Source organism: Hippopotamus amphibius, chromosome 5, assembly GCF_030028045.1.
Source record: "Hippopotamus amphibius kiboko isolate mHipAmp2 chromosome 5, mHipAmp2.hap2, whole genome shotgun sequence".
In the NCBI taxonomy this organism is placed as follows: Eukaryota; Metazoa; Chordata; class Mammalia; order Artiodactyla; family Hippopotamidae; genus Hippopotamus; species Hippopotamus amphibius.
In genome coordinates this window covers 101,911,174-101,935,304 of record NC_080190.1, presented here as the reverse complement: position 1 = coordinate 101,935,304, position 24,131 = coordinate 101,911,174, and the positions used below count along the sequence as shown (strand labels likewise).

Below are 24,131 nucleotides of genomic sequence, written 5' to 3'. Positions count from 1 at the left end.
ACCCCTGCTCACCACAACTAGAGAAAGCCAGTTGCAGCAATGAAGACCCAAAACAGCCAAAAACAAACAAATAAATTGAAAGAAAAAAAAAATAGACTGCCCCTTCCTAGAGGACAGAAAAGGATAAAGAAACTTTAGAAGAGATGATGACAGAATGTCTGTTAGCACCCTAACTTCTCTCTGTCATTATATTTCAAAGAGTTGACAGGGATAGAGTGACACTGATTTATTCATTTCAAGCCAAGGAACAATTAACTTGGCACCAGAATTATTTTGGCATGAATTATCTGGACTTTTTAACACTGTTCTGACGTTTATCAATTTTATTTTCTTTTACATAATCTTACCTCTCTCCTTTTTCACACTTTATCTACTTTTATAATATGTTCGAATAAGACGAAATACTATAAAATAGGGTATGGATACATTTCTATCACTGTAGAAAACAGTGTAAGGTTAAACAAAAGAACAAAAATGTGGAAGGCAGGGTTTTAGCAATGTGCTCTTGTCTGATAATATGGGACAAAATGTTTTGCTCTAGTTTCTAAAAGTTATAATCTGAGAAGTGACTTAAGAGGTGATTCATTGCAGTCACCTTTCCAATTCTGGTCAGAGAATTCTCATCCTGGGTGAAACCTCAGAGCCTTGAGCAAGACCTTTAGCACTTTGGACCTCAATGTAATCTCTCCGGAGAGCTTGCCTTGTGCAACTCTAACCTCAGGATAACCTTAGGAATAGGAAATTAAAGAAATCGAAACCGCATATAGTATCAGCTCCATAAAATCAACACTCTCCACAAGACATCAAGTGAATCAAATGATAAGACAGTCTCATGGTTAATCAGTCCCAGCTGCACAAATCACAGGACTTGAATGAAGGAAAGGTACAAAGTGAGAGCACCTTGGACTTGGGACTCTGCAGGTTGGGGCTGTGTTCCTGACTGTGAGGCTTGCCTCTCTAGGTAACTGAGGAATGAGGAAACTTACTCATGTCAGTTTCCTGCTGGGTAAAAGTCATAGGAAAAGAGCCACTTCAGTTCATGTTTAGAGTTTCTAAAAAGATTCCCTGGAAAAAAATGTGTATTTCCTAGGAAGAGTCTGTGTATGTCCCACAGCCCCCCCCCACCAAAAAAAAAGAATTTTAATTCATACTTTGATATTTCTTTAATATGCTGCTATACTTAATTAAATATTTGTATTGCTAGAGTTGTAACTTACAAGTGCCTCTCACACATTCAGTATCTCATTCATTGAGGAGAGGTGACTTAAGCATGCTTTTCTGCAAAGGAAGCTTGTACTGCATCTAATTGGTTCAAGAGTGAAGTGGAGATCCTCTGTCAGAATTCCTGGGTTCTCTGGCCAGTATTAATCTCGCTTTACTTGCTTACACCTGATGGTTATGACCCCAGAGACAGAGGCTCCTTGTTAAGGAGAAAGTTATAAAAGGTTACTTTAGCAAGTTAATAGGTTTATAACACAAAGTTATAAAATGTTACTTTAAGTTAATAGGTTCATTGGTTTGAGGAAGTAGAAAGTTTTTGTGCCGCCAAATTCTTTTGATAAAACTAAAACCCAAAGAAAAATTTAAGAATGGCCTCATGAACACGCAAACATCCCTCAACTAGCGTCACCAATTATTGAGACATTTGAGAGTCAGTTGCAGACATCAAGGTACGTCGACCTTATAGGTTTAACATTCACCTTCTCAAGTATTCGCAGTACCATCATCGCACCTGTGAAAATTAATATCATTTCAATAATACACGTGCTGTCTGTGCTTACATTCTCCGATTGTCCCCAAAGCATCTATTACAGCCTTTCACCCCAATCTAGGATCTAATTAAGGGTCACACATTTTGTTTTGTTGTTATGTATCTTTTGTCTCTTAATCCTAGATTGTGTGAATATTCTATTCACCAATAACCAAACCTTTCACCCAGAAGTTTTAGAGCCCATTACTGATCGTTGCCTGAAACAGGCACAACGTTGGCCTTGCAAAAATGGTTGTTTAATATTCTGTCATTTCATCTGTGTTTAGCAGCTGCCATTCTCCCATAAAGAAGTTCAGTCTCTCTCATTCTTTCTCTCATTCTGTATCACTATGGACACATGGATATCTGATGGAGAGGATTAATGTATTATTATTATCATTATTCATTCTGATGGCCAAATTGTCCCAAATTTTGCAGTGGGAACTCCTATAAGCTAGCTCCTGTGGGGTGGGGTGTGTGTGTGTGTGTGTTTTACATGACCACATTAGGCTTTTTATGGGTTTATTTTTTTTTTTATAATTTATTTTTGGGTGGCAGTTTTAGGTTCACAGCAAAATTGAGAGGAAGGTACAGAGAGTTTCCAAATACCCTCTACCCGCACACATGCATAGCCTCAACCGTTATCAACATTCTCCCACCAGAGGGTACCTTTGCTACCAACGATGAACCTACATTGACACATCATAATCACCCAAAGTCCATAGTTTACATTAGGGCTCATTCTTGGTGTTTTACATTCTATGGAATTGAATACATTTATAATAACATGTATTCATCATAGTAGTATAATACAGAATAGTTTCACTGCTCTGAAAATCCTCTGTGTTCTGCCTGTTCATTTCGGCACCTCCTCGGCAACCATTGATCTTTTTACTGTCTCCATAGTTTTGTCATTTTCAGAATGTCATATAGTTGGAATCATACAGTATGTGGCCATTTCAGATTGGGTTCTTTCACTTAGAAGTATGCAATTAAGCTACCTCCACTTATTTTCATGATGCTAGCTCATTTCTTTTTACTACTAAATAATATTCTGTTGTCTGGATGTACCATAGTTTAATTTTCCATTCACCTACTGAAGGACGTCTTGGTTGCTTCCAAGTTTTGGCAATTATAAATCAAGCTGCTATAAACATCCATGTGCAGGTTTTTGTGTGGACACAAGTTTTCCACTCATTTGGGTAATTCCCAAGTAGTGTGATGGCTGGTAAGAGTATGCTTAGTTTTATAAAAATTGCCAAACTGTCTTCTAAAATGGCTGTACCATTTTGCATCCCCACCAGCAATGAATGAGAGTCCTTATTGCTCTAGATTGTTGCCAGCATTTGGTGTTGTCAGTGTTCTGGATTTTCACCAAGTCTAATTTGTGGTATCTCATTTTAATCTGCATTTCTCTGATGACATATGGTGTGGAGCATCTTTTGTACACTTATTTGCCATCTGTGAGTTGCCTGTTAAGCTCTTTGGCACATTTAAAAAATCAAATTGTTTTCTTGTTGTTAATTTTTAAGAGTATTTTGTATATCTTGGATAACAGCCCTTTATTACATGTGTCTTTTGAAAGCATTTTCTCCCATTCTGTGGCTTGTTGTCTCATTCTCATGACATTATTTTTCGAACACTTGCTAGCTTTCTGGCCTAAAAAATATGTTCTAGGCTCACCCTGATCTTTCCTTGTTCCATTTCTGAAAGCCACTTCTCCAAGGGGCTCTGATTCCTTGTAAAGGGAAAAGGAGTTCAGAAATCAAAATCTGGATGCCAGGTGTCTCATAGCAAGAGGTAGATGCAGATGTGTGGAGCCTGAAGCTAATATAATTTTGGAATCTGTCTTTTTTTTTTTTAAAGAGGAAGCCAAAATTACAAATATAAAATTATGTATAGGGCCTTACAAGGAGTCCATAAGTAAGGAGCCATAAAGTTTGTTCTCTTAGCTTCACTGGCATTGGAATGTTATTGGCTTTAGCATCTTTTGGTGAACAGAATATTCAGATCCAGTACCACAGTGTTCATCTTAGCTTTTGCCATTTCATATTTGTATAAACCAGAATGAAAATCATTGGTTCCAGAGGTTATTAATATATTTACTCAATGTTCTTTCTTAATATAAGAAATATACACAGAAATGGCTTCACAATAACAACACTAATATTACTACCAAAATTAAATCTAGCAGTAGAGTTCAAGATTGTTTTGCAGATCTTCTTAATATGTTATATACTCTACTAAGGAGATACAGCCAGAATATCTGTTCAAAACGTATTTTTTTTTCCTGTGTGGTTATATTATCACATTAATACACAGTTAAGTTCATTTGTTTCTGCCTAAATTCAATTTTAAGTTTTTTTTTAACCTCTTTAATTTTTTTGAAAATAGAAAACATTTATAATTAGAAAATTAAAAAGATATACTGAGAAATCTCACTCTCATCCCTATATCTACACCCCATCCCCACCCAACCATCCTCTATAAGGAACCATTTTGGTTAATTTGTGGTTTATCCACCATAATTTTTTTTGGAGAAAATCTGCAGATATGTATACAAATTCTTATTTCTCTTTTTTTAAAATTAAAAAAATGTAACATATTATATACACTCTTTCGCACCTTTGCTTTTTTTCCCCTCTTTTTTTCACCAAATCTGTCCCAGGACTTACCTCATCTCTGTTCACAGAGATCTTTTTCATTCTTTTCAAATCTTGATAGTAGCCCATTGTGTGGATGCTCTACAGATTATCTAACCATTTCCTATAAATGGTAATTTGATTGATTCCAACAGTTAGGTTGCTCTGTTGGAAAATTGGATAGACTACCCAATACATGCAAGCCAGAGGAAACTGTGTACCCAAGCAGTAAAAGTAAAAATTTGGGAAGGATTTGAAGTCCACTAATTGGAACTTCTTTAACAGTTTTGGTCCATTCATTCATTCATTCAAGGACTATTCTTGAGCATTAGGAACTGACATTTACTTAGAGCATTATTCACCTTGATGTGCTAAATCATCTGAGTTACTGAAAATGGGTACACTAAGCTCATTACAGAGAAGTTCCTTGGGTTTATAAAATATGAGACAGTTGATCTGAGATAAAGTCACCATGAGAAAGTGGCTCATGGAATTTTGAGCTTTCACGATCTCTTTCATGGCATTTATACAATGCATACATATATTCCCAACTGTATCTATAGACTCAGTGGAGAATTAGGGCACTTAGCTAGGTAACCTAGACTTAACTTTTCAAGATCACATTCTTAAATAAATTTAAGATACTTATATCTTCTACATATATATCTTATATGTACTTACATATTTTATATACAACCATATGTGTGTATATAAATATATATATGCGTATTGTCTTCTGTGGAGAAAATGAATATAGATCAGACCTTATTCTTAAAAGTTTGGTTCCTATTATATTCTTGACATAAATGAACCCAATTGTACCACAGAATATGAAATATGGAAGCCTAGGGCTTCTTCTAGCTGCAAAGAAGCATAAAGTTTATTATATTTAATGCTATATGAAGTACAACATTTCTTCTGTTGCATTCTAACCTCATTAAGATCTATATAAGCAGACCTTCCCTGGTGGTGCAGTGGTTAAGAATTCACCTGCCAATGCATGGGACACGGGTTCGAGCTGCGGTCCGGGAAGATCCCACATGCCGCAGAGCAACTAAGCTCATGGGCCACAACTACTGAGCCTGCACTCTAGAGCCCGCAAGCCACAACTACTGAAGCCCTCATGCCACCACTACTAAAGTCCGCTCGTCTAGACCCTGCACTCCTCAACAAGAAAAGCCACAGAGGGACTTCCTAGGTGGTGCAGTGGGTAAGAATCTGCCTGCCAATGCAGGGGACATGGGTTCGATCCCTGTCCCAGGAAGATACCACATGCCGCGGAGCAAATAAACCCATGCGTCACAACTATTGAGCCTGCACTCTAGAGCCCGTGAGCCACAACTATTGAGCCCATGTGCTGCAACTACTGAAGCCCACACATCTAGAGCCCGTGCTCTACAACAAGAGAAGCCACAGCAATGAGAAGCCTGTGCACCACAATGAAGAGTAGCCCCCGCTTGCCACAACTAGAGAAAGCCCGTGTGCAGCAACGAAGACCCAACACAGCCAATAAAATAAATAAATAAATAAATAAATTTATTAAAAAAAAAAAAAAGAAAGAAAAGCCACAGAAATGAGAAGCCTAAGTACTGTAATGAAGAGTAGCTCCCACTAGTGGCAACTAGAGAAAGCTCGTGCGCAGCAACTAAAACCCAACACAGCCAATAAATAAATAAATAAATAAATAAATTTATTAAAAAAAAAGATCTATAAAAGCAGAAGGAGCTACAGGCTCACTATGGGGTATTTAGGTCAGGTCTGAAGAAGAACAGTTCAAAATGATCCTTACTTAGTGGTCCCTGAGCAATGCAATGGTTACCCAAAGAGGGACCTCCTGGGACTTGCAATTACCACATTAAGCAGCTGCCCTGTGGATGGCAGGAGAAAATGAAAGATATTTAAACAGCCGCTCTTAAGTCTTGTATGGAAGGCTCATGCCAATTAAGAAGCTTTTGCATTAGTTTGTCCATAAATAACACTGCACAATTCAATTTGAAATTTCGCAAAACCTAACTCAAACCCTTACACAGCTGGAACAGTAATTATAATCCTGGCGGGTTACACAGTTCTCCTTATTTTTCATTGGGAGCCCAGAACACCCACACCAGGACAGAAATTCAAGGCTCTGCTGCCAGTTGCGCCATCCCTTTAGGGCAGCAAGCCTACAAAGCAACCTGGAAAAGATGGCCTGGACACTTTCCTCCCTGCAGGGTCAAAAGGGCAACAGAATTTCAGGGCCGAGTATCAATATCCAGGCTTGGGTAGCTCACTGCCCAAGCCACAGGCCACAGAGGGTGAGAGTCAGAGGAAGAGGGCAGCGAGAATGGGCGGGTAGAGATCGGCTCCTCTTTTAAGAAGGACCTCTAGTCTCCTATTAGCTGTGTGATCTGGGGCCGGTTACTTAATTTTTAAGCCTCATTCCCTTGTGTCCTAACTACTGGGCACTTATAGTATCTTCCTCAAAAGAATGTTGTGAGGATCTAACGGGAAAATGTGGGTAAACTTCTTAGCTGAGACCCTGGCCCGTGGTAAACCCTTAATACACAGCAGCAAAATTCTTTTCTGTGGCTATTACCATTGCCATTACTACTCTGCATTGTATTTGCAATCACCACCGCCGACCATCACCGACCTCCTCACGTCTCCAGCCGGACCCGCACCTCCCAGCCCGGCGGCTCCCGGCCTGGGTGATTCATTCATTTCCCTGGACGGTCCTCCAGGCAACACTTCTCTCTCTAGGATGACCACTTCTGAGAAAGCAGAAGAGACCCTGCGGAAGAGGCCCTTCTCTCTTTCCCTCCTTCTCCTCTCCCTCCCTCTCCACCTCTCCGCCTTCCTATCCAGCAGTCTCTTTCCCGAGGTCATGCTGACTGTGACAAGGACTCGCACCGCAAGACTCAGCCAGGCTCCTCGTGTCCCGCCCCCGCCCCCCACCCCCCCCATCGCCCTCCCTCGCGGGGCGCCTTTCCCGCCCGCCCCCGCCCCCTGGCGGACGAGGCCGAGAGCGCCCTGGCCCCGGGGTTCGAGGGCTGCCCGGGTCCCCCGCGGTCCCCGCCCTAGGCTGGGCCACCGCCCGCCCCCACGCCGGCCCGCGCGCCCGGCCCGCTCCCTCCTTCCCTGCACTCGCTGTCCCGCCGCTTCTGCTGTTGCCGGCCCTCCCGAGGGACCATGTCGAGGTTCAGCTGGGGATATGGCGAGCACAACGGTGAGCTCTGTCCGCGCATCGGAGGGGTGGGGGGGGGCTCTGCCCCGGGGGCGGCCGAGGGGGGTCGCCCGCTGCCCCCAGCCCGCAGACCACGCTCTGCTCGTCCCCATTCGCCGGAAACTTTTCGGTCCTTCTTTCGAAGGAGCCGCGCTCCCCGGAGCCAAACGCGGGAAGCGGCGGGAGGGCTCCGTCCGGTGCAGACGGGGGAAGCGTCTGGGAGGCTGTAGGTAGTGGGGGGCCAGCTGGAGTGTGAGCCCTGTCCAGATGCCCTAGACTCCCAAATCTTCAGCTGTGTCCACTCACTTCCATTTAAAAAGCCGAAAGCTTTCTCTAGTAGTAACTGCTTAGCAGTCAAAGGCACGGAGTGTAGAGATCTGAGGACATACCCCAGGGAATCGAGGACAAGCTTGCCTTCAGTCTTTGAAGCTCATTATTCACTTAGGGGAAACAAGTCATGGGAAATATCTGGAAACATACTGAGGAAATTTTAATGACTTGAATTGCAACACTGAGGATTTAAGTTGCCTTCTTGGCAACCAATATACCGCAGGTTTCTTAATACTCATTACTGTAAAATATTCCCACAGCAACTTTACAGTTGGTGGACTGGTACTGCTGACTTCAGCAAGATTTTAGGTTCTGTCTGAGAAATGAAGTTATATTTTAAGCTACTTCTCCACGCTTTCTCCTTCTCCTTCCACACGCATCTCTTCAGAGACTGAGGATTTAGTAAAGGATCATGGAAATTTTAACACGTTGGTAAAAATGAGCTTATTGATGAAAGCATATACATGAAGAAAAGTATACATATAACCGTAATAATAATATGTATACTTTTCTTCATGTATATACTAAATTATCAAAAGTAAACTATTTTTCTTGTTTTTACGTTAAAACTGAACTGATTATTTCAAATAATCATTATTTGAAATAATTGCAAAGTGAATCTGTCAAAATTAGGTCTGTGAATAATAATAGTAACATACTTTCCTTGGATTAACATACATATTATTGAGCAGTACTGTATAATTAATTTTATAGAAAGCTTACTTTCACAAAGCAGAAAAGTTTCATATCTGATTGTAGCCTTTTTGAGGCTATGACTAACTTGCCAGTTAAAAAATGGCAGCAGGTGAAAGTTAGAGTTTTAATAATGAAAGGTATAATTTAGGTGGATTTCTCTTTGACAGACTACAATTATAATCTTACATTTTGCTAATTTTCAATTTATGTTTGGGGGAAAAAACCTACAAAACAAATTTCTTTTAATTTTTCTTTCTGCTGGAATAATTTTTGTTTTTGTTATTTAATAGATACTGAGTGTTAACAGTGCCCTGACTATGATTAGGAAGAAGGGTATTTTCAATCAATGAGTATTGATTATTCCCTAATGTCAGGAAATACTGGCTTCAATGAAGCACATCAGAAATTTAAAAAATCTGTCTTAGAAATATGTGAGGGAGATTAAGAGGTACAGACTTTCAATTACAAAATAAATGAGTTACAAGGATGCAAGGTACAGAGTGGGGAATATAGTATAGTAAAAAGTTATGTGATGTCTGTATGGTGACATGGTAAGCAGACTTGTGGTAATCATTTGAAGTGTATAAAAACATCGAATCACTGTGTTGTACACTAGGTACTAAAATAATGTTGTAGGTAAATTATGCTTCAAAAACAAGCAAGCTTATAGAAAAAGAGATCCGATTTATGATTACCAGAGTGAGTGGGAAGGGACAATTGGATGAAGGTGGTCAAAAGGTACATGCTTCCAGTTACTAGGGATTTAATGTACAACATGCTACATACAATAGACACTGCTGTATGTTACATATAAAAGTTGTTAAGAGAATAAATCCTAAGAGCTGTCATCACAAGGGAAAAATGTTTCTTTCTATTTCTTTGATTTTGTATCTGTACAAGATGATTGACGCTCACTAAACTAATTGTGGTAATCATAGCGGGGGTATGTAAGTCACATCTTGATGCTGTACACCTTAAACTTGCAAGTGCTGTAGGTCAATTATATCTCAATAAAGCTGGAGAAAATTGAAGAAAAAATAAAAATTTGAAAAATAAAAAAAAATCCATCTTACAAAAGCCATTAACAAGGAGTGATTTTGTATTTCTGCTTAGAGTTGTAGGGCCATTCCCTGCTTTTAGATTCAATAGCTTTGTGAGGACCACACCTTTAAGTAGATCAACGTTGGCAAAATCCTACTGGAAATGTGTTGTATCCTGACTGGGCAAGTTTTGTTGCTTGTTTTCAGTTTAGACTGGCAAGAGCAGTGAATAAGCAGATAAAAGGAAACAAGCTGGGAATAGCAGCAGTGATAAAATGGAACATGAAGAGGTGAGGCATTGGAAGTGGTTACCACCTTCACAAACAACTTAGAACTTCTACAATGAACGATCAACAGTTTTATTAATTGAGTTTAGGAAATGTGACAATCACTGAAAACTACCTATCTCTGTGGATATTCAAAAGTTCCTGAATCAATGGAAGAACTCCCCTATATCTCTACAGCAATGTTTACATGGGCTTAAAGTTGCATGTAAGAGGCAGGGAAATGAACCTACTACCATCATGGTTAGTAGGTAATAATGACTAATTGATGCAAAGTGATATTTTTATTTTATTTTTTTGGTTTACCTTTGCTTTTAAAAATAGTTCCGGTTTTGAAAGTCTGGAAATAGGAACACAAAGGAATTAAGAGGAGAAAGATGCTCTTTCCTGACTGGAAAAAGCATATTATGACATATGTATTGCATATTTGAAATCTGATTCTCGTTAGGTTAACTCATACTTGTGGGCAGTGAAATAGAACATTTTTTCACATGAAAAAAGGACTAGATTGTATGCAAAAAGAGTACTAGAAAGGTAAATGAAAGTACTGTACTTAGTAAATAAGGAAATGCAATGCCTTTTCTATAAGATGTAACCAAGGATTTTGATTTTCAAGTTGCTTTCAAGTCCAAAATGTATGATTCAGAAGAGAACAATTTCCAAGTTATGTGTGTGGTAATATATTCATGCTATGACTTTCTGTTACCTGAAACATATGTGAAGGAAAGAATTTATGCTTTTTCTTTTGCGAAGAAGAAGAGTAACAAGGAGCTTTAGATTTAGAGATCAAAGCTGTTGATAATTGTGATATATTTGCATTTCTTGAAATTTCATTCTAAATCTTATCTTTAAAAAATATCTGTTAGTAACAAATGCTTAGTTCATTGTCATGCTGTGTCATTTCAGTAAGTACTTGAGCTTTAGAGAAATCAAGTTAGTTGGTTAGCGGAGTAGGAAAAAGCTTAGTCAGCAGTGGTGCTCTACTGACCTGGTGGAGGCTGTGTCCATTGCAGGCAGAGTAGAGGAGGTAATAAGAACCTCTAACTTGTAAAGTCTTGGAGCTTACTTGAAGCTGCAGCCTTGCTGTTGATTTTGAGAGGCAGAACTTGAATGAGTCTCCCAGAGAAATGAAGAGACTAGACAGGGAATTGCCAGTTTATTGGTTCACCTCAATTTACCAAACATGCGTTTGATTGGGGAACTTAATGCAGTTTTGACTTTGTGAATGGAGGACCGGGGTGACAATTGTCCCTGTGTTGGCATTCCAATATAATATTGGCAAAGCAACCCTGGAAGGACATTCTGAAATATAGAAGGAGAGAATTAAATTGCTACCTGGCGCTACTGCAGAAAACCAACAATATTACATTTCCTGACATGGTGCAGTCATTTTATATGGATTACTCTATATGTGAAAATTTTACATATTTCCTTAGTTTGCCTGTTGCACATTCACAGGAAATTGAGATGAGGACTGCATGACACTCGAAGATACAGTGAGTGATAGAAGTGGGTGGGGAGAGCATTTTAAAGAACTGCACCCTTTTTTTGCTACACAGCTTTCTCAGCTACGTTAGGTCTTTCAGCCCATAAACTTGACCTGTGGAGCTATCACAGTTCATTCTTGGAGCTGAGACTGAATCTCATTGTTTTCAATGATGAATTGTACTGTTGTTTTTAGTTGGTAGAAGGCACTTGCGAAGTACTTTATAAAACTTACATACTCTTTTGTTTACAAGGGTGAGTTTAATTCTGAAGATAAATTAAGGCAAACCAGAAAGTTTCTATACCTATAATAAAAGCAATTGGTCTTGTAAAGCAAAACCATTAGATGCTAAAGTGCTGAGGATAAAGCTCGTATTTTATTAATCTTTGTATTTTCTTCAATGTCAAGTACAGTGCATTGCACTCAACAAGCATTTGTTGAATGATATAACTTATTCAGCACTTTTCTTTTGGTCCTATATATATTAAAGGTCCTATTCATTGGAATGAATTTTTCCCTATTGCTGATGGGGAGCAACAATCTCCGATTGAGATTAAAACCAAAGAAGTGAAATACGATACTTCCCTCCGACCTCTTAGTATCAAGTATGACGCAAGCTCAGCTAAAATCATCAGTAACAGTGGCCATTCCTTCAATGTTGACTTTGATGACACAGAAGATAAATCAGGTTGGCTTTTCTTTTTTTCTTTTTGGTTGGGGGTGAGGGGCTTGGATGATTGGACGGTACATTCTTATCTTTCATATTTGAAATACCTATGCACTGTGTGTTTCTTATTAGTACTTTGCTAGAACTTGTAATAAAAGTTTTGTTTGATTAGTTCATGGAATAATGTCTTTCACACTGTGAATAAATAATAGACCAACCAAAAAAAAACCCAGAACTAGTTTATTTGTTAATGTAAAAACTGAATGAAGTAGAAAAGAGCATTTTCTTTTAAAATGAACATTTAATCCTTCTTCAGGTATGCCTCCTGCCCAAAGAATAGATGATATCAAGTTGAAAAGTAAGATTAAAGAGAAGTTTAGAGAGAATCAGACTTTGGAACACTTTTTTAAGGCTTCTGACAAATCATTTTTATTTTTAGTCTAATATTAGGATTATGCTGTATTTACTCTATTAATGAAAAATATAGTTAAATTATAAAAATCCTTAACTGGAAGAAAGTCTTCACTTATTCATTAGCTCAGATTTAGTTTAGTAATAATATCTTGTGTTTATGTGATACTATATTGTTAGCAAAAGTTATAAGCCCATTACATTTTTGCCTCGTATTTGTTAAATTCATAAAAGTGATTCACTTTCATTGGAGCATTTAAAAAATGCATAAGGAAAGATGAGCACATGGTATTTTTCAACTTTTGGGTGGAAAAGTAACCTCACTTTTTATATATATTAAGTTTTCTTTCATTCAAGCACTCAGTTTTATGAATTTGTATTAATAGATATGGTTGATGTGATGGGTACATTATAAAAGTAGTCCAGAGTTTCCAAGTACAAAGTTATGCTACCCATAATGGTAGTTTGATACTGTTTATACTCTTTCAAACAAACTGAGGCTATCCATTCCTACTTTTAGAATAAGAAATGATTAGATTGTACTTCATTTAAAACTTTTTCATAAAAAACCTTAGTCATAAAAAATTCTTACTCTCATTTGCTCAGTGATGATCCTGGTCTTCTCTCTCTCCCTCTTCCTCTCTTTCCCTCTCTCTTTCTCTCTTCCTCTCATTTTCCCTCTACTTGGAGTTAATCAGTTTGTCTGTGTTTCCAGATTTGACACTGTGTCTGTGATGGGTAATGTGTGCCCTCTCCCAAAAGCGAAGGTCTCATTTCTATTTAGATCACAATGAAATTACCAGGATGAATTGAAAATATTCATAAAGTACTTAGTATTCCCCTGAGATAGAAGCTGCATAAATATAGGTCACCATTCTCTTTCTTTTTTATTGAGATAAATGAAGAGAATGTTTCATGGTAATTTGGGGGATTAAATTAATGAAAAGGTAGAAACTACCATGGCTAAAATAAGTTGTTGCTGATTTTTCTTTTTCTTTGGTACAAACCATAAAGAACACAAAGATACTTCTGTAATAAGCCATTTTAACTTGAATAAAACCGTTCCCATTTTGTAAAGAAGCCATTCTTACCAAAGTTAACTCTCAATCCTACCAGTCAAGAGACCACAGGCATGAAACCTTCCTCATGCTCCTGGCAGGGCTGCATAATCAAAGCTTAACCTGTGGGGAGCCACTCTTCAGAATTTTAACAGTCCTTTACAAAGCAGCAGGTAGGGCTTCCCTGGTGGTGCAGTGGTTAAGAATCTGCCTGCCAATACAGGGAACATGGGTTTGATCCCTGGGCGGGGAAGATCCCACATGCCGTGGAGCAACTAAACCCGTGTGCCACAGCTACTAAGCCTGTGATCGAGAGCCCGTGAACCACAACTATTGAGCCCATGTGCCACAACTACTGAAGCCTGTGCGCCTAGAGCCGGTGCTCCATCACAAGAGAAGCCACTGCAATGAGAAGCCCTCACACCACAATGAAGAGTAGCCCCCTCTCGCCGCAACTAGAGAAAGCCCGTGTACAGCAACGAAGACCCAACGCAACCAAAAAATAAATTAAAAAAAAAAAAAAGATTGTCTTTTAAAAAAAAAAGCAACAGGTAGATGTGAAATTCACACAGGAAGAAATTCATAAGAGAGAACTCGTATTGGCTGTAGTAGAGGGGAAACAGTAATCTGATGAAGAAAGACAAGGGTATTCTCACCCTAGCTTCTGGTTTTTCTGAACCCAAACAGGATCCCACATCTCCGGGAATCACACCTGACTGGCCCCGCCCTGCCCCACCCCCCACCCCCACCCCCGGTGGCATCCCAGGCCTGTCCTCTTACAGAACGCCCCACACTGCACTGTGACTGCCAGTTGGTTCTTTCCACTCAGCTAAATGCTCCTTGTGAGCAACAGCTGTGTCTTACTCATCTACCTAGTACAGTGCCTGGCATACAGTGGGGTACTCAATAAATGTAGGCATATGTTTCAGTTAAAACCATTTTTTGGTGTGATGTTTCTTGGAGGATATGGAAAATACCATGATATGGCGTTAGGGTACAGAATGCATTAGTATATGTAGGTGAAGTCCCAATAAAATTACAAACCACCAGAAATCAATTAATATTTACCTTTTGACACCTAAATGGTTTAAATATTGGTGGATTATTCGTCGTGTGAACGTTTAATTTTTAAAGGCTGTGGTACTAACTTTTAAATTTTAATAACTGAAATAGTCCCTGGCACATAGTAAATACTCAACAACTATTAATAACTAGTAATAAAAATAATAATAAATAATAATGGTCTGTGTCCTTTCTATGGATAAGATATGTTGCGCTGAAATTTTAAAAACATATCAGAAGGAAAGAAGCTGCTTTCTTGCTAAGAAAGACCTCCTAGGAATATCAGTAACTCAATGGATTCAGTGATCGTTCTTTAATTTTCATCTCCAAAAACTGTCAGTTTTCTCAGTTATAATCCTATTATCTAGTTCTAGGTAACTGCCTGAAGTTAACCAAATGTACAAGATCTTAAATTTTACATTAAGAAAGAAACAAACCAGAAAAAGAAGGGGGGTGTTAAGCATACCTTAGCTGTGTCATTCCCACCCCTTCCCCCCAACCCAAGATATACAGAAAATTAAATTGGTAATCTTTGATAACTGTGTATTATAAAACTTTATTGTAATTATGTTTCCTTCTGTAAGTTCCTTGAGGATAGGGATGACCTTGCTCATTGTGTACTTAGCATTGAACACAGTTTCTGGTCCACTGTAAGCTCTTAAGAATATTTGAATGAATGAGTAATCAGAGAGTAACTTGGTGTGCATGTGCTCAGAGCAAAGGAAGCTAGAAGCCAGACTAATGAAGACCATCCTGGCTCCCAGGTAAAGAATTCAAGCCCCAGTATCTCTCTCTCTCTTTCTCTCTCTCTCTCACTATAATCCTGGCAGATGTGTGCTCTTTGTTTCCTCTTTTCCTAGATTCCAAGCACACCATAGATGTGATGTTCGTTTAGCTTTTCTTCAGAGAAGTGTTTACCACACAGTGATCGGGCCATGACTTTCATTAGATTCACAAGTCCTAAGACTATGCTCTTTAGCGATGCCCAGGTCACTTCACTAGCATCCTTACAAACTAAAGTTTGTGGAGCAGTGCTTCTTTCTTACTTTATGTTGGTAATATTTATTGATCTGGGCACTGTCCTAGGCACTGGGTATACAAGAGAATGAGTTCAATTCTGCCTTAAAGGAGTTTGCATCCTAGTGAGATAGACAGTAAATACGTGAACAGATAAGTGTTTCGATTTTTAAATTAATTTTTTTCTGATTTTGTTTCGCCAGCCTTGCTTATCATTTTAGGCAACTGACTACAGTGTAGCTTCAGAAAGTGAGTCGAGTAAGTGAATTACTAACAATTAAAAAAAAAGTTAAGTTCATTAGAATAATGCATACATTTCTAGTAGTCTTTGCAGCATATAGCAAATGACAGACATCCTTTTACTGTTATTAAAATGTTCCCAAATTTTAAAATGGCATTTAACTCTGGTTTCTTAATCTCTGTAGACCTCTTATATGAGAGTTTTATTTGGAATAGATCTTAAAAAAATTTAATGGAGGGATACAAGAATTATATCTATGTCTATGTCTATATCTATCTATCATCTGTCTATCTATCTATCTATCTATCTATCTATCTATCTATCTATCTATCTATCTGCCAAGTGTGATTTTGCAGAAATAATGACTAGTTTTCAAACATAATGTGGAAACAATATATTTATTTATTATTTATTTATAATATATTTATTCTCCTAGGTTAGAAAGTAAGATGAATAATTTGACTCTTGAAAACACTAAATCATCCTCATTAAAAATAATTTTTTTCACCATTATTCATTTATACCATAGCTTAGCTATTTAGCTGTTTTATTACAGACCATCTCATTGTTAATGATTACCCTTGATATTTGGACTCATCTTTTCCCACCCTGTGTTTCTTTGGTAGCACACTGCTCTGACAGAATGGTCTTCATGATTAGACATTTGCTGATCATAGCCCCAGGTTGGATATTTCAGTTGAAACACTCAAAGTCCAGATATGTAAAGAGTAAGGCAATCTCTGTTGCTTAACTAAGCAGAGCTGTGCTAATCTGGCTTTAAACCCTGGATTCAAAGCAGGCTTTTCAGAGATCAACCAGTATTTTTGGACGTTTCCCTAATATTGTGTGTGTGTGTGTTTCGGTATCACTTTCTTTCTCCTGAGCCAGCTTGTTTGCATCTTCTCCCAAAGTCAATTCCACATCGATCACTCAGGCTCTCTAATCTGCTTTTTATCTGTGAAGGAATGACTTCATGGTTCAGCTCAGGTCTTATCATGCAACAGCAAAGGAACAAAGAGACAATAGAGCTGTGGATTTCTTTTTGTTTGGAATGCCACTGCATCCATGCTATATGGAGTCACTTAGGGAAATGTGCCTTTTTAAATTAATGTATCTGTGAATCATCTTTGAAACTGTTTGTTTAAATACAAATCAAATATTTGATTCATTCCTTCATCAGATATTTATTGCTCATCTCCTCTGTGATGGTTACCATGCTAGGTGCTGGGTACAGCAGAGACCCAAGCAGGCAATCTCTGTCCTCATGAACATTGTCCAGTGGGAGAAGAAACAGTACAATTTTATGTTTGTGACAGAGTAACAGAAAAGCGAGCCCTAGAGTCTGGTGTAAGTGGTTCTCTCTTTTTTATTTTTCAGAGAGCTCTGAACATAGCGATCTTTATTTATCATAAAGAAATCTGGATCCAAATGAATCCAAAGGAAGCCCCAACCATTCAACCTTACAAAAAGTTTTACTCCAGACGCTCCCAATGTTTTTCCCTTAGGCAGTTTTGGGAATTCTAGGAGTTAAGGAGCATCCAGTCCTATCTCCTGATTAGAAATAGGCAAACAATCACAAATATAAACAAGAAAGCTGAAGCCCATAGAGGCTTAAGTGAGTTTTGAAAGATGGCATAGTTTAGCAGCCAAGCTGAGACTATTCCCAGGTCTGCTGATTCCAACTACTACACCAGCTTTTAATCACTGATGTTCAACTTTAGCCGAGTCAGACTGAGTAAGGCAGAAATGAGTCCAGGGGCATCGGTCAATACAGATGGCAGGATGGATCGTTCTTTCTCCTACATTATAGCTCAAAGAGGGGTGTGCCTTAGGCAAATGTATTATCTTGTCCTTTTTTGTGTTCTTGTTTATAGAAAACTGCATGTGATACTTCTTAACATCTTTTGCTTCTTATGTAGGGTGGATCATTCTTGACAAATTTTGAGATATACTTACGTATTTATATATATATATATATATCTCCTCTGTAGAGAAAGGTAATTTAAAGCAAACTATTGTTAAGGCTGAACCGCACCAATCCAGCACTTAATCCTATTGGATGTTGATGAGAGATTAGTAGGGGCTTTGATGAAATCAGCGTGAAGTGCTTCCTCATCCTCCTGTATCCTTTAAAGCGTGCCAATAAAGATTAATCGGGAGGAGACAGTTTAGGGCTATGTTTTCTGCTAAGAAGCTTTTCTGTATACTTAAGACATGATTCTATTGCCATGGTTTTAGAGATCATATTTGTTGAGGCAAAGTACTAAAATGTACTCTGCCAAAGTGACAAAGATATAATGGTTTATTTAAAAAGAGTTAATTTTTTTCCTGTGTTTCATGTTTCCCCAAGATAGAATTCAAGTATAAAAGATATGCTTACTTTGCCAGTTTTTGTAGTAATCATAACAGCAAGAAAATAGTAATAATAGCTAACATGTCCAGCTTGCTGATTGTCTGCCAGGCAATGATAAGTGTTTTGCATTCAGCTTCACAACAGTGTTAAGAGGAGGTAGCGTTACTCTCTTGAGGTTATAGACATGGAAGCTGAGGCTTCAAAGTTAAAGGTTATGTGCAAGATGACACAGTTGGTAAAGAGAGCGTGAGCCCAGGTCTTCTAATGCTGAAGCCTCTTCTCTGACGGTAATGCTGGCCTGTTCTACCAAGTTCAAAGTGGAGCTCTTTGCAGATCACATTCTTATTTCGAGAGGCTGACATCCTCCATTAAACAGAGCAATTCTTTACCTCTATGAACTCCCAATTTCTGCTACTTTCTAACCAGTGTGTCTGTTTTGATTTCCCAGATATTCCATAAAAATCTGTATTGTGGACTCTCTAACCTTTGACAATGTTTGTTTTTACTCCTCATATATTTAAAAGTTGTATTTCTGTCAGCAAACCGAATGACACATTCATAAAAAATTCCTTGGAGGACTTGGAGATGTTTGAGTGATCCAGGGAGATACTGTGCTTTGTGACAGGATGTGTAAATATTTTTTTTTCCTCGCTGACAATTTAAAATATATTGACATTTAGTTCTGCGTGGGGGTCCTCTCACCGGAAGCTACAGGTTACGCCAGTTTCATCTTCACTGGGGGTCCACTGATGATCACGGCTCTGAACACATGGTGGATGGCGTGAGATATGCCGCAGAGGTGAGCCAGCAGACCTGTATTCATGATTCAGAGTTTTTCTTTTTTTAAATTTGTTTTTTATTTTATATTGGAGTGTAGTTGATTTATAATATTGTGTTAGTTTCAGGTGTACAGCAAAGTAATTCAGTTATACATTTACACAGAGTTTTTCTATGTGATGGGATTTAAGAGACATAGAAGGCACCTGCCTTTATGCCAGATTAGGTTTCTCAGTGGCTGAAATTGCTTTATTCTGTCACTGTGAGATTTTATCAACATGAAAGCTGCAAGTTTGGCCCTTCTGAGTCTTAGAGCTTAGAGTTATTGTGCCCATTTTAGAAATGAGTAAACTGGAGACTTAGATTAAGTAATTTATCCAGCTAGGAAGCAGTTGAGATGGCTTAAAACCCAGGTCTGTCTGATACCAAATTACAAACTCTGTTGTATTTCCTGAAAAGCCAGTGAGAAGGGAGAGAAAGAAACATTTGGTTTAGGCCCAACTGTGTATACATTTGGTCCAGATGCAAATATAAACTAATATCATGTTAAGTCCATATTATAGAGTTAATAGTAAGTGGCAAAGTTTGTCTTAGGGAAAAAAAGAAAGCCACAAACTCTCCTAAACTCCGCATTACTTCTACAACCTCAGGTGTTAAAATGGAGACTCTGTTCATTATTCAGGTCATTGGTAAAGCAGAACAGGATGAACTGTTCATTGACTTTTTTTTTCCATTGGAGAGTTACTTCTTTTCCTTATAATCATATTCATTAATAATATTCTACTTTTTCTAATCATCTGGTTAAAGGACAAAGTATAATGTACTTTGTTTTAGTACAGTTAAATATAGCTAACATTCAGCTTTACCGTGAGACGAAAGTAAATTATTGTATGACTCAACCAAAGCTACTTAAATGAAAATATATAATGTGGCTTGTGAGTTGCCTAGGCAAGACAGAGCAATTTGTTACCAGGCAAGTGCAGTTTTTCTTCATTTTTCTTGTGATTACCGAGCTGTGGCATTGAGACACTCTTTTCTAGCCGGGCTGTTCAGAGGTATTCAGCAAACAGACCTCTTTCCAGTTTTATTTTTCCATTGATTTGTACATCTGCTCTTTGAGACTATCAACCAAAATGTCCTTTTTGCCTACTAATGCACTTTTGTTTGAGGCCAAGTGCTTAGAGTAAGGGACCTGCTCAGTCCTCCAGGTGGAGGAAAGAAATCTACATCCAAAGTGGACACAAAAATGCCAAGAATATAAAAAGTGGGACTCCTGAATCTGTACAGTGCCTCAGTTTATATCACCTACTGAATAGTTTTTGGGTTTGCTTTCTTAAGTTTTGTGTTCTGAATTTGACATGTTCTAAATCTCAGAAGCTTGTGGGGATTAACAGCTGGCTTTGGGTCACTGCCTTGTAATTCTCCTAAGCCACGTAGGAAATTTGGTCACAATGCTTTATGGTTACACCTTCTAGCTTCATAAACGTGAAAGTATACTCTCAGAGAGGTTGACTCTGGGTTGGCAAGTGCTTTCCTGAAAAGGGCCCTCATATCCTGAAATTTGCCAGGAGCTCAGAGTCCTGACTTGCAGAGCAAAGGCCATCTTTGCTGGGTTTCCTCCTTGAAGTGGATAAAGCTTTGACTGGAATTTACACTGTTCTTTCATGTGTATTTAAGTCTATTTCTTATTTCATTTCTTCATGCATGCATGCATTCTTTTAGCATTCATTGAGGTCCTCGCATGTCCCCAGTCTTGGCCCAGCTTATGCGTGCTCATTCTGAAGGGAGTGCTGGGAAGGAGGGGATGGGTCAGGGAACGCTTCCTGGCGAAAAGGCCTTTAACCCCAGACCTGAAGGAGGAGCAGGAGTGAGCCAGGCAAAGGGAAGAGACACCTGCATAGAATCGTGTGTGAGGACTGGGGATGAGAAGCGTATCACATATTTGAAGAACAGGATGACCAGTGTGGTTAGAGCATGAACACAGGGGAGATTTGTCGGGGTAAAGTTGGGGAGGCTGAAGGGACCTAATCATACTAAGGGAAGTCATGGAAGGATTGCAACTTTATTCGAAGCGCAACAGGAAGCCACTGATTGGCTTTAAATCGGGACGTGGTCATATTTGTGTTTTAAAAATATCCTTCAAGCTGCAGTTTGAGAATAGATTGGGTGGAAGCAGAGTAGGTAAGGGGAGCCAGCCAGGAGGCTTTCGGGGAAGTTCCAGGTAACAGAACATAGTGCAGTTGGAGGGCTGGCTGGCTGGAAGTGCTGCTGTGGTGGGGTTTGGTGACTGATTGGGGGTGAGGGTGAGGGAGGGGAGGAGTCAGTGTTTCTGGCTAGAGGTAGAAATGTTACTGGAGGAAGAAGAAGTCTGGATCAGACCTCAGGGTTGGTGGGTGTTCAAGGTCAACAATAAACAAATAAATAAATCGTATGTGGTAAGTTCTTTGATAGGAACAATACTGTATGATCTGGTAGAGTGACTGGGTGCTTAAGAAAGGCTTCTTTGAGATGATCTGTAAATAGAGACTGAATGGCTAGAAGAAGCCCTCTGAGGAAATCTGGGGAGAATCTTTTCTAGTAAGTGGGAACAGCAGGAACAGATGCTCTCAGGCAGAAATGGGGTTGGCATGGTCAAGAAGAGTAAGACATTGGCTTCTAGGATTGAAATTAATGAGAGAGGAGACATCATAAGCCACGTCCTAGAGAGGCTGGCAGGGGCCACACCACTTTGGGCTTTGGGGGGCTTGGTAAGCAGTTTGGAGTTTATATTCATGTAGCAGGGCAATGACATTATCTGCTTTATATTTTATAAGATATGACTAGCTGCTCTGAGCTTGGGCAAACATTGAAGAAGCAGGGAGACAAACTAGCAGGTTGTGAATGTAGCTCACGTGAGTGGTGGTGGCGATTTGTACTGTGGTATAGTGGCGATGAAGAGAGCTAGATGAGTCCATGATACATTTGGGAGGTAAAATCCATGGGACTTGCTAAGGAGAAGGATGTCAAGATTGAAGCAAGGAAAAAGAGGAAGCTTGAGCAACCGTGAGGATGGTTGTACCATTCACTGAGATGGGAAGGTCCCGGGAGGAGCAGGTTGCAGACAGGAATTAACTGTCTGTTTGGACGTGTTAAGCTGGAGAAGCCTATAGATGATATTCTAGGCTCATGTTGAAGTAGGCTACTGGATACAAATCTGGAGTTTAAAGAAGAGGTCAGGGCTGGAAATGGAGGCATTTGGGAGTCATTTGCATTTGGTTTCAGGTTCAAAAGAATCCCTTTGTGCTTGGCTATAGAGGTGATTCCAGGGAGCTGTTTAGTTTTTTTCAGCTGCTTTTGTACCTAACCTCAGGACTATCAAGTTTGGTCCTCTTTAAAATAAAAATATGAAGAAAAAAAATGAAAGAAAAAAACCCTTTAAAGCCGTAACCTGTAAAAATTTAATTTGGAGCCTTAATCTAATGATTTGTGACATTACAGAGATTAAAGTAATCTAAATCATAAAAGACTTTATCCCAGGAGTTACATATCTACAAAAAGTAGGCTAATAGTCCACTGCATATTTGGAATTGTATCTGATTACAATTTATGCCAGCTCTATAATAAGCATGTTAAATATGTACTTGATAGTAAAATTATGACATCAACGTTAAGGATGACTTTGGGCATGATGGGCACATTTTATGTACCAATAGTACGCAATTTAAAAATACTAAAGTTGAATAATACTATTACTTAGAAATTGCTTTCCAATAGGGAAGAATCTTATCATTTCCATTTGTGCAGTGGCTACTATAACTTCTTGTCATTCAGTTCAAATCACTGTGGCTGTCACTGTTAGGAAATGTGAGTTTGCTGTTTGAGTTCTAGTTCAAATACAAATGCTAATAAAAGTGATATCATCCATTCCTCTGAAGGTACCACTGCCAGTTAAACCAGGTGTGTGGCAGAGAGAAGGACTTGTTTAAAAAAAGAAAAGATTTTTCTTGCTTTAGTTTCCCATAATATTTCAAAAATTGTTTTTTAACTAGTGGAGGATATATAGATAGAGTCACATCTCTTTAGTTACACATTCATTTTCTAATCCATTAAGGCTGTGAATCTAAAGAGGGCATTTCACATCTTTCTATCTCGTTGGTGTCATCTCTTCCTAAGTGAGCTGCTATGTTGGCGTGGAGCCACTTAAAACAACTTGAGCGTACTTTCCTACCCCTCCCTCATCTGTCTCATGTGAGCCAAAAAAGTTTGTTTTATCATCCCATGTTTTCAAGCTTCGTGCCTCTCCCAGCTATGCTGACATCAGCATAGAACATGACACCACAAGAGTCTGCTTTTTTATTTTCCATCTGGATATTCCACATTCTTCCTGGATTGTTTGTGGATGGTGCTCTATTTTATAGTTTTATAGTTCCCAGTTTATGATAGCTCTTATTTATCTAGAAATCCTCTTATATTAGTTGCCTGTAAGATGTGAAGTTATATTTAAAGGAAAGGGTAACAACATTCATTTGAATATACTAAATTCTCTCTGTAACAACCAGAAAGGTGACTTGTGTATGAAACCCTTCATAAATAAGTGTTTCGTCTGCAAGGTGCCAAAGGACTCATTTGAAAGAGATCTTATCTGAAGTCCATCCTTCATGGAGGGACCTTAGACAATATGGCCAAGTCATGATCTTGACCAAGCCATTTGGGTGCCTTTATTGCTCTCTGGCTGCTATCTCAGTTTGTCCTTCCCTTAACAGGGAATGAAGACCTCTAAGCGTGGTTTTCTGCCTTATTGATATTCTACAGTCCTTCACACTTGTTTGTGAGCTTGGGACACGGCAGTTGTTTACAATTGTAGGACAGTTGGCCACTCACGTGGGGTAGAGTTGTGAAGTGGGTGAAGCCTGTTTTCTAGAGTTCCAGGTTCTCCAACTCTTCCTCTCTCCCTTCTTTCCTTTTTCCGCTCGTCAGTAGCACCAGCTGCCTCTCATTTGCTCCCTCCGATGCCTCTGTTTACAAGACCCTGAAGCCTCTTCCCTATTAAAACTTGTTCTCAACAGAGGATCTGAACATACTCGTTGAAGGTAGAAAATGTGTAAATACTGCTAAGATAATTACCCTAAGGGATAT

The 24,131-nt window shown here is 38.9% G+C and overlaps 1 protein-coding gene across 5 annotated transcripts in view; it reads left to right on the top strand.

The window, feature by feature from the left end:
- Positions 1-7,377: 7,377 nt before the first annotated feature.
- CA13 (carbonic anhydrase 13) overlaps positions 7,378-24,131 on the top strand; it is a 48,753-nt gene continuing 31,999 nt past the window's right edge. For 2 of the 5 annotated variants that reach the window (XM_057734621.1, XM_057734622.1), the window contains exons 1-3: positions 7,378-7,597; positions 11,921-12,118; positions 18,920-19,038. In XM_057734621.1, the coding sequence (XP_057590604.1) occupies positions 7,561-7,597; positions 11,921-12,118; positions 18,920-19,038 (354 nt within the window). In that variant the 5' untranslated portion in view covers positions 7,378-7,560. The remainder of the gene's footprint in view (positions 7,598-11,920; positions 12,119-18,919; positions 19,039-24,131) is intronic. The other 3 variants (XR_009053692.1, XM_057734623.1, XM_057734626.1) reach the window with 2 other exon arrangements.